The 11,295-nt window shown below is 45.5% G+C and overlaps 1 protein-coding gene and 1 long non-coding RNA gene across 2 annotated transcripts; both read right to left on the reverse strand.

Moving 5' to 3' along the window:
- Positions 1-1,390: 1,390 nt before the first annotated feature.
- Positions 1,391-4,206, reverse strand: LOC115600068 (ankyrin repeat domain-containing protein 26-like). Its single transcript, XM_030468311.1, has 4 exons — positions 4,174-4,206; positions 3,157-3,411; positions 1,848-2,000; positions 1,391-1,627 (listed from the first exon to the last, which is right to left on the reverse strand). The coding sequence occupies exons 2-4, from the start codon at positions 3,247-3,249 to the stop codon at positions 1,622-1,624; spliced, it is 252 nt and encodes an 83-aa protein (XP_030324171.1). The 5' UTR covers positions 3,250-3,411; positions 4,174-4,206; the 3' UTR covers positions 1,391-1,621.
- Positions 4,207-8,576: 4,370 nt separating this feature from the next.
- On the reverse strand, positions 8,577-9,873 carry LOC115600083. The gene is made up of 3 exons (XR_003988816.1): positions 9,784-9,873; positions 9,506-9,590; positions 8,577-8,634 (listed from the first exon to the last, which is right to left on the reverse strand). It is a non-coding gene; the product is annotated as an uncharacterized LOC115600083 (long non-coding RNA).
- Between the last annotated feature and the right edge of the window lie 1,422 nt (positions 9,874-11,295).

Raw genomic sequence — 11,295 nt, forward strand, 5'->3', positions numbered from 1 at the left:
TGCTTTAAAACAGCACCAGTCACTGCAAAGCTGGGACTCTGGAGTAATTATCACAAAATAGTTCCAATTCCTCCTGGGACATCTGGCCTCACATCACAGAACATGTTTGATGCCATGGATGACAAACATTCAACTCCCCTGACGATTGCCTGAACACTACTGAGTGATCTTTCCCTAAAGAAAGGAAAACTTTTGTCACTGCTTAGCCTCTTCTTGCCTATTCAAATAAAAAGACTGCAACAGAGGAGCTACAAACACAAGCAAGGAGTAAGGGACAGCAAAGACCAAGAACTGACAGCAGAGGGTGTGTGTTATGGGTCAGTGCTGAAGGCAATCACTGGACATGGGAGGAGAAGTGATGGCTGAAGTCTGTGAAACTCTGTGTAGGGCTCCTTTATGTTTGTGATTGAGGATTAACTCCAGAGAAAGGTGACTTCAGATTAAGCAAAGTGTATCTGTGTGGAGGAAATAGGCCTGTTTTCTTTGTGCTTGTTTTGTTGGGTTTTTTTGTTTTTTTTTCAGGAAGCTTCTTAAAGCATTCTGCATTTTGTAAGCATTTTGAAAGTTTCCATGTTCAAGTAAGTGTAAAGATACCAGAAAAAAATCCTGTGCTTAGCACGGGAACTAAACAGCTTTCAAGATGTTGTTTTCACAAGTTAGGAGCAGTCATCTCTTTCCTAACTCTAACATGACACATCACCATGTCCGGCTTCTTCAGAGGCAAATTCATCCTGTTCCTACTTGTACTAGAACTATACAGAAAACATACCATTAACATAGTGCAATATTAAGCTTCTAAAACATTCTTCCAGTCCACACAAAACCAGGCAGTAACTCCAAGGGCCAAAGAAGTGAGGCCATAAACCAGCAGAGGGGAGGGAAGGGCCCTCTCTCCAGGACTAAAGGGAGAGCAGTAACCAAATTCACAGCTCCTTCAGGAGAACCCCTATTCAAACCCAAATGCCTCCTACACACAGTGGATCTCCCACACTGAACTATGAAGTGAGATTTGTTGCAGGCCCCTTCAGAGTCATACATACTAGATAAGGAAATTCAATTTAAAGCTTAGTTGGGAACACCCTATGGCATCATCTTCTGTCTCAGTTTCTTTTGTAAAAGAAAGCAGTTACACAGTACATGATCCAGAGTTCAGTATTTTCTTTGGTCTCTGAGCACTCTTGAAAAACAGTACAACCCTCAAAACCAAACCTCTGTACCCCTACCACACGTAGCTGCCTACCGTTTGGATGAGGAGGAGTTGTTTTGGTGTATTACACCATGAGGTCTAGAACTACAAATGAGTTATAACTTTAAACTAAAAAGCCTTGCTTACAGATGCTCTTCAGCAGTAGCTGAGGACAGGATTTCAAAATGTTTACCTTAACTGCATAACAGGAGCAAATCTCTGTTCCCCAATGACTCTGCTCCTATGGATGAACTTGGGAAGCTTTCTGCTGAACTCAGACCTCTGTTCAGAGCCAGACTGGTGCCAGGATGTCCCAGGTGAGTTGAATGGTGAAATGGACTGACAGCCAGACCTCCACTGATGGGAAGTGTGTTCTTCCACTTTCCATGAAGCTTTCTGTTGGCGTTTCCTGTTTGTGGTTTTTTTTTTTTTTCATCAATTCTGAAACATTCAGACACAAAGAATTATCTCTGGCAGGAACAGTAGAGAGGATAAGGAGTGACCAAACCCAGAACAGCATTTTCCCTGCAGGGTTTTGAGAGCCTGTATCTTAGCAGTCAAGGAGCAGAGAGTTACCAACACTTGGGACTGCTCAGCACTAAAGCTTCAAAGCAATCTGTGAATGGAGTTTGTTCTGGAATTTTGGAAAAAAATTATGCACCTTGGATTTAGCCTCTCCCAATTCCTTTTCCAAGCCCAGGTTGGCTTCCTCCAGGTTCCTGCAGTGCCTCGTAGCAACTTCCAGTGGAGCTTCTGCCCCAGACAGCTTCTTAAGAGCTTCAGCAAGCTCCTGCTGCAGCTCTCTGGCATTGCCCTGATGAAATGGTTACATGAGCATGAAAAAAGTTAAAAATTAAGGAAAGAATATGTTCTTAACTTATTTGATTATACAGTTAGTTCTGTCTTGAACTCAGTAGGTAGAAAAATTTTGCCTGCCACCAGTCAACAGCTGAGCACCTCCAAGTTACCAGCAGCTGCACATGAGGATTTCTGTTTTCTAATACATAAGAAAAGATTCAAATATTATACTTCTTGAACAATACACCAGCATACACTGAATCATGTATTTTTTTAACAAAACTCAAGGAAAACTCTTGTGATGCAAGAGACACAGTTTGACTGCAGATACTGCTCTGGTGACTAAAGGCAGGACTTTGTATGAGATGGTTCTTGGGTCTTTTTCTCTATTAAACAAACAGAACTAAATGAATACAACTATCTGAAAGCTCTTTTGAAAAACACTTGAAGTTTATGTTGAAAGACATCCCTGTCTGTTTTCTTACCAAGTTCATTTCAGAGTAACTGCCTCCCTGCTGACACATTTGCTTTCACAAATCTGGACAGGCCTTCCATTCATCCAGCCACCCACCCAACTACCATCTCCCAAAGGAACCTGGTATTTTGGCACTAGGAATACAAAGTTTTTCCCAGGGGAAAACCATGGACAGCACTGCTGGAGCTCTTCCCCCTCTTCAAGAAACTGAAAAATGAAGAATAAGGTGGTTATCTGACACATGCAGGGATTCACCTCACTCAAGCACTCCAGGGTTGAGAGGAAGAAAAACGGAATTTTAAAGCACTGTGCACATCACTATTCACAAACAGCACACCAGTGCCTAATTACTCAACAGGACTAGTTCCTGTTTTCCAGAAAGTAAAGATGAACAAAATGGGTATGGCAACTTTTAAACCTTTGCTCTGCCTGGGACTGGTGGAATTTGCAGAACAACAGTTTCACTGAGATTCAAACCAGTCTTCTGACCAGTTAATTAGTCTAAACACAGCCAAAGAAGAACAAATTTAAATATTCCTTCACATCACCAACTATACAACAGAAAGCTTAGGTCAGTGGCTGCAATTGATTGTTTGAGGAACAGGCAGGTCCCTCGGAATGTTAACAGCATTCTGTTAGAAATTAACAGCAGAACACTGCTAAGAGCCTTCATCACTGCAAACAGTGTACACTTTACCTCTCTTTTTACTTCGTCAGCCTCATAGTTAGAGATTTGTTCTCTTAAACCAGCACACTTGGCCTTTAATTCCTTGTTCATCTCTTCCAGCATATAAACTTGCTTCTCAGCAGCAGCTCTGAGTTTGTGGAAAATGTCATTAAACCATCCCTGTGCAACAGTCACTGCCCTTCCTTGGATGAGCTGCTGCTCCTGCAGGTTTTCCAGCAGCTGATGGAATAAATGCCTGGGCCAATGGAGCTGGGCCAATGCCTCCTGCACAGACAGAGTCATAGCATAGAACAACAGAATCAGTAAGGCTGGAAAAAACCTCTGGATCCTCCAGCCCAACTGGGAAACCAACACCACCATGCCCACTAAACCATGTCCCAAAAGTGGGAATAATGTGCTCCACTCTCCCCTGAGGTGTTACACAGGGACTCCAGACCCCTCTGCCCAGCCCTGCCCCAGATGCCCAACATCAACAGGATGCCTGCCCTATTCCCCTCATGAATGCCCTCAGAAAAAAGCCTTTTCAAACACTTCCTGACATGGCCCAACACACACATGTTTTGCAGAGGCAGGGAAAGCATCAAAGGGCACCCAATTTCAAGGTTTCTTGCATGAGCTTTCTCTTACAAAGGGGAAGACCAGGCATGTTTAATCACACACATCTGCCTGTTACATACAATCTCCCTCTTCCCTTCAATATGCATTTCGCATGGGGAAAAAAAAAGCATTTGACTGCATTGTTTGCCTGCACAGCACAGCAGGAACAACACAGGTCAAAACTGAAGGAAACCAGCTGGAAACAAAGCAGTAGTACAGTAAAAACCAAGCATCATGGAAAGGATTTTTTCCCATCCTAAGAAGATTGTACCAAACTTCAGACACTATCACAACCTTCCTCTGCAGGACTCTGCCATCACCATTAGTCACTTTCTGGTTACTCTTCTTTACCTTACTGTATAACGCAATTTACTCTATAATGCCACTTGCAAGTCCAGACTCTAATGCCAAATATTTGGCTTCACATACCTGCACCCCAGAGTTGTCACTGGCTTCCTTTAGGACTCTTTTTTTCACAATGGCATGACATTTGGAAAGCAGATCCTGGGTGTTCACCAACAAGGAAAACCAGAGCATTGTTCCAAGGATTTTTCCAGCAATGGAGAGCAGAGTTACACCTCAGTAGTGTGAGCAGTTTGACTTTTCTCCTTTCTTCTTGTACAGGGTGATGATGACTGCACCACAGAGATCTGGTGGTAGCACCCCTTCTTCCCAACAACTCACAAGGAGCTCGTGAAATTGACCATGGAGTTCTCTGCCTCCATGTTTCCAGACTTCAGGGGGGATTCCATCAGCCACAGCTGCCTTGCCAGTTTTCAGCTGCTGTACGAGTCTCTCCCAAAGTAGGGGCTGTGTCCAATTGGGTTTTCACCAGTTGGTGTGTAATGTGCTGAATTGCTGAGCCTTGGACTACATGGCTGGCACTGAAGAGAGTCTGAAAATGTTCAGACCATGGGGTCAGGATGAAGGTTTTATCTGTGAGAAGCATTTGGCCATCTGCACTGAGCAGGGGGCTTTGGACGTGGTGTGTGGGTCCATACCCTGCTTTCAGGGCTTCATAGAGCCCTCTGTTGTAGGGGAACAACATAAGGAGTCTGCTAATCACCAAGGAGTGGGTGTGAGCCACTACACCTGTGCCCAGTTGAGGCAGGGCCCCACGGATTATGCACGAGGCCGTGGACCAATAAATAGTGAGTCTCACATCCACCAGGCAGCTCACTCCAGAGCTAGCTTCGAGCGTGGCTGGTTGCGTCCTCAGCAGCAGGCTAATCTCGCAGCAACTCTACGTTAGGCTACATCGCTCAGCTATCCAGCCCGGCGACGCCAACCTCGCTCTCCTCCCGCTACACTCTGTGATTACCCATAACTGCGCACAGTTCAGTCTTTTCTGCCAGGCTGATCCACCAGTTGTTGTGGATGTCTCCAAAGTTTCTGTGGAGCTCACTGCATTCAGAGGAAAGGCTGCTTTTCTGACATGGCAAGATGGCTGAGCAAGGTGTGCTTGGTGAGCAGTTCTCTGCTTTGTCAACAAACCTTGGATCTCTTGGGTGTTTTCAAAGCAATCTTTGTTTTTCTTTGAGGAGAACCCTGGGCATTCTTCAGAGGACTGCAGGATGCTCTTGTTAATGTGCTGCCAAAGTGCTTCAGGAGAGGGATCTATGGGATGATCTAAAAGCCCAGCTTGAAGCTTCACCTGGAAGCTGTTTCTCACTGTACCTTTTGGAAGATGGTTCACTTTGAGCCTCCTCTCTGGGATGCCACCCCTCTTAGGTTTGGGCTTCAAGCAGAGGGTAAGCTTGCATGGCACAAGGCAGTGGTCTGTAGGACATTCTGCACCAGGCATCGCTCGGCTAGGATGGACATCGCCAACATTTCTCTGGCACGCTAAGACACAGTCAGTTAGGTGCCAGTGCTTGGATCCTGGATGCTTCCAGGTTGTTTCAGGCTGTCTTTCTGCTGGAAGAGAGTGCTGGTGATGGTGAGCTGCTGCTCAGCACAAAACTCCAGCAGCAGACGTTCGTTGTCATTACAGTTTCCAACACCATGCTTGCCCAAGACTCCTTTCCAGGCTTCATAGTTCTTTCCTACTCCGGTGTTGAAGTCACCAAGGATTATGATCTGAGCATCTGCAGGAACCTTTTGGGTGAGGCAGTGAAGGTGGGTGTAGAATTTGACTTTTTCTGCATGGTCAGCTTGGAGGCTTGGGGCACACATACTGAGGAGAACAACATGGTGCTTGTTGTGGAGTGGGAGGCATAAGGAAATGATGAGATCCCAATGAGCGGTCAGCAAAGTTTCCAGTTTGGAGGCCTGGAATAGCCACGAATAAAAGCATAATCCTCAGCTGTCAGCCCAGCAGTGTCTTCATGGGAAACATCAGCACTGTAATGAAGGAGAACTTTGATTAAACTAAGATTCCCACCACCAGCAGCAATTATGAGTAGGGTTCTGAAAGATTCAAAACATCCTATGAAATGGATCATTTGACACAGACACTGTCATTAGTTTCATTCCTGCTTGCTCTCAGAAAAATTCTTTTCCCCATTATTTCACAATGAACAAAAGAAAAAGCAGGTTCCATTAACAGCAACAATAACATGGGAGAGGGAGTCAAAACAACTGCGTGGTCAGACAAAGATGCCACATATACAACACCTCAGTGCACACGAGGTTGCTGTGCAGGAGCTGGTTTCTCAAACTGAGGCACTGCTGCCTGGCTCAGGACACATCTCCTGCCAGACAATGCCTCCTGGACAGCCCCAATGCAGAAAGCAGCCTCTGAGGTACCACAGCAGCCAAACTCAGACTGCTTTCACAAGACATAAAGAAACAGCTCCTTCCCAGTGCCCCCCTGCTTTTGGTCAGAGCACATTCCCAAGATTCTCAGCAATCCAACAGAAAGAATACTCAAAGGACCCATGTGGATAAACCCCTTACCTTTGATGATGGTCTCAAGCATGCATGTCAGCTCCTGTTTTTAGGAGAAACTCAGCTGTCTCTTCCTGACCTTCAGAGACAGCAAGAGCTAGTGGGGTAAAGCCCTCCTGAAAGGACAGACAAATACACCAAGTTAATCATCAAAGTCAAAAATAGTCTTCAACAGAAATAGTGCTGCTGTTTTCTGAAACAACTTCCTGAAAAAAAAAAAATTTACCTTATTTTTGGCATGAAGATTGGCATTATGCCTTAGTAACCAATTTGATTTTTTGATTTTTAAGTTGTAAGCATGGTCAGAAACTGGAACACATTTCCCAGAAAAGACTTTGGATTGCCCATCCTTGGGGATGTCCAAAACCCAGCTGGACACATCCCTGAGCAACCTCCTATGGATGACTCTGAGCAGGACTGGGGCTGGGCTACGTGATCTTCAGAGGCCCCTTCCACCTGCACCCATTCTCTGGTTCCCTGAGTTTTGTGCAGGGTTCCCAGCGGAATAACTTTTCCTTTTAGGTCAATGAGCAGGCTCACCAGGCAACATCCCCACAATCAAAAGAACTGAGACAATGTGCACTGTACTGCACAGGCCACAGACAGCAAGAGCCTCAGGAAGGGAAGCACTCTGCCAACCCTCACAAGAGGAGCAGTAACTCCAAGGGCCAAAGAAATGGGGCCATAAACCAGCAACCTGGAGAGAAAGGCCCTCGCTCAAGGACTGAAGGGAGAACTGTGACCAACTTCACCAGCTTCTCCAGAAGAACCCCTCAGTGGTACTTTGTGGGAACAGTCTGGGCCTTCGCCTATAGAAGAGGGGAGCCTGGAGCTGAAAGAACAACAGAAAAAGCCCCCCAAAGCCCTGAACCTCTGATCATTTTCAAGCAAGTACAAGCAACAGCAAAATCCTGGGGAGAAGAGAGCCCTAACATGTCAAATAAGGCACAGGTCGAAGAAAAAGCAGGAAAACTACTGCCTAGACCAAAAGATGATCCCAAAACAGGACCAGTCCTAAGCAAAGCAGTAGGAGTTGAGGTGGTAGAAGAAACCACTTTCCCTCCTCTCTGGAGCCTTCACAAGCCAAGAAGGTCCACAGGACACTCGACAGATCCTTCATTGCCACAGAAGCCACAGCATGACAAATACATAAGGGATAAAAGTACTCTGCAGCAGTCATTCTTTCACTTGGACCAAACAGCAACTGCAACATTTTTACAGCATTAGGAAAATGGGTTTGCATCACTAAGTTTGAATTGAAGCCTAACAGCATCAAGAGACAAAACATTTCCAGTATAAAATTCATCCCAACATTAAACAGTACTTGGCTACAAACCTTATATTTTATCTGGCTGAAAGAAAAGAGAAAATTGATTAAAGAGCTGAAGAAGAAAGAAAAATGGCCTTTAGTTCAAAAATCTTCTTCAGGGAGAAATAAGAACATGGCCTACATGTAAATGAAGCAAGTTAAAACATCAACAGTGCCAAGACTCTTGCAACACAAGAGTGCAGATGGAAAACAAAATCAGAAAAGAAGCAGAAACAGACCATATTGTTTGGAACTACAAATAAATTCTAACAGCCCTGCTCATGGGTTCTCTTCAGCACTAGTAGAGAACAGGATTTCAAAATGCTGACCCGTGCCTCATAGGCTGCAACCCTGTTTCTTGACAGCATGATCAGTGTTATGTTGGAACACTCCAGAAAAATTAAGACAGTTCCAATGAAGGTAAAGGGTCTTATTATAAATAGTCTCTTATTACCATTTCAAAAAGCATGTACCTACCTTTCCAGTTCATTTTGTAGGCATCTTGTCTTTTTCACTTCCTCCAGATACAGCTGTTCATATTCTTGTATTTGAACGATGTTCTCTCTCAGCATGCACTTCTTACTTTCCAATTCCTGTTCAAGGTCTCCAATTCTGAAAAGTACCAGCTTTCTTTCTGCATCGTGGTCATGGGCTCTGCTCTGTTCCAGTCTGTCCTGGGAAGCTGCCTGCTCCTGAAGCAGGTAACACACTTTTACCCACCACAAAGAAAAAGGGAACTCTCCTACCCTTCAGCTGAGCCTGCCCAGTGTCAAGGCCAGATTTACTTCCCGAGGGACCTTTCCCTCGGACCCGACCCAAGCCCCAGACCTAGCCCCAGCCTCGGCCTCAGCCCCTTCCCTTCCCCTGCAGGTGGTTCGGCCCCACCCACCGTTGCCCCTGGCGACTGCCATTAGCAGCGACTCTGCCATTGTGCCTCCTGTGCTGAGCTGCGCTGGGCTGCGTCTCTCTGGCTGCTCCCACTCCTTGACATTGGTTTGCTCCTTTCTCCCGCCTTGTCCCTCCCTTTCTCCTTGAGTTCACCTCTTCCCAGCCTGTCTCCTTCCTCGCCCTGTCCCTGCCTTTTCCCTTCCATTCTCCTGTGCCCCACAGCACTCCGTAACGAGGCTGATCTGCTCCCTGAGGCACATGTGCCTCCTCACTCCCCTTAACCCCCAAGGCAGAACCCAGGAGCTACCACAGGCAAGAATTCTTTCTGTTCAGAAAGAATCCCTCCCTCTCAGCACTGTTATTCATCAAAGCTGCTAATGAAGAAACACTGTCTTTGTAGGACAGGGCATAGAGAAAAGGGTTCCTACAAGAAGGAATCTCCCACCCTGCCACTTTGCTCTAGGGGAAGAAGAACACAGAGAACACTTTCAGAAGCTCCTCTCCTGGCTCATGGCCAGGATTACAGAATCACACAATTCTCACATTTGGAAAAGACCTCTAAGATCACCAAGTCCAAACATTAACCCAGAAAAAAATTTAAAGGTTCAAAGGCCCCACAGCAATCAGGTTACAGGCTGAGGAGCTCACCACAAGAGCAGTTTATGAGCAGCTTACCAGGGATGAGCCTTGCAGAAGGGCTTCAATTCTCCTACTTTGCTGCTGGACTGTGCCTTCCAGTCTGGCATTTTCAGCTTCAAGGCTTAAACAGAAATATAGGTCTTATTACAGAAATCTACCAGAGCACCAATTCTTAAAGAACAACAGGGAAAGGACAAACAAAAGCATCTGCAAAACCCCCTGTTAACTTCCTGTGATGCAACAAAGCTGTCTTGTGGTTTTCACACAACCCGAGACAGCAACAGACACCTTGGTTCACTGTGCTATTCTCTTACCACTGCACATGCTCCTCCAGGTGTTTCATTGCAGTAATCCTCCCAGAAGATGCCAACAGGAGGTCTTCCAGTCTCTGGAAAGAATCTCTTACTTCCCTTTCCTTATTCTCCAGAGCAGTCTTTGGGTCACAAATACAATGCTCACACTGAAGATGTTGTTCTTCCAACTCCTGCAGCTGTGAAAGCACAGGAAGATTCCACAGCAGTCAGCTGAGCTTTTATGGAGAGGAGTGCACTGCTGCTGAAGAGCTCAGGGACTGCCTCTGAATGATGATGATCTCTGAACAATGCCTATGAACAATGATCTGAATGAGGGGATCAGGTGCACCCTCAGTCAGTTTACAAATGACACCAGATTGGTGAGAAGGTTGATCTGATGAGCCAGGGAAGCTCTGCAGAGGGACCTGGACAGGCTGGATCGATGTGCTGAGGCCAACAATACGAGATTCAACAAGGCCAAGTGCAAGGAAAAATGTTTTTGCCAAAAGGGTTGTCAGCCACTGGAACCAGCTGCCCAGGGAGGGGGTTGAGTCACAGTCTCTACAGAGACTTCAAAGATGTGGAGATGTGGTGCTGAGGGACAGGAGTAAGTGGTGGGCTTAGTAAGGCTGAGGTAACAGTTGGACTTGATCTTAAAGGTCTTTCCAACCAAAACAGTTCTATGATTCTCTGTTACCGGTGGGGGGGGGGGTGTGAGGGGAAGAACAGTGAGCATAAAGAAGCTCAACTGCAGCACTCCATTATTCCTACTGTCCTTCAGAAATCAGACTGAAGGACAAACTACATGTAGTAAGTGATAGACACATCAGTCTCTTTTGCAAAGCCACATACAAACCTTTGACCATGTCAAAGACAAAGATAGCAAGTTTATAAAACGGTGCAAGTCCTCCACACATCATCCCATATATCATGTTGAAGCTTATTCTAGGATTCTAAGACAAGTTTGTGTACCTTGGATTTACCCTCTCCCAATTCCTTCTGCAAGCCCAGCTTGGCTTCCTCCAGGTTCCTGCTGCAGCACATAGTGAGGTCAAGCGAAGCTTCTGCCATGGACAGCTTTTTCAGAGCATCAGCAAGCTCCTGTTGCAGCTCTCTGATCTTGCACTAACAAAATGGTAACATGAGCATGAAGAGAGTTATAAGAACATGAACTCTGTCTTTAGCTTAACTTATTTTATTATACAATTAGACCTGTCCTGAACTCAAAAGGTAGGAAAACTTTGCCTGCCATCAGCAGCCAAACACTGAGCACCTCCAGACTACCAACAGCTCTTCAGGAGGATGTCTAATAAATAAAAAAAGCCTCAAGTATTACTCTTCTTGAACATTACACAAGCGTACACTGAATCATATATTTTTTTATACAAAACTCAATGAAACCTGTTGGGATTTAAGTGCCACAGTCTGACTGCAGATATTACTCTGGTGACTAGAGGCAGGACATTGTATAAGGTCCTTCTTGGTTCTAGTTCTCCATTATACAACTATCATGAAATGAAAATGTAGATCTGA

The sequence above is a fragment of the Calypte anna genome, chromosome W (assembly GCF_003957555.1).
Source record: "Calypte anna isolate BGI_N300 chromosome W, bCalAnn1_v1.p, whole genome shotgun sequence".
Lineage (NCBI taxonomy): Eukaryota > Metazoa > Chordata > Aves > Apodiformes > Trochilidae > Calypte > Calypte anna.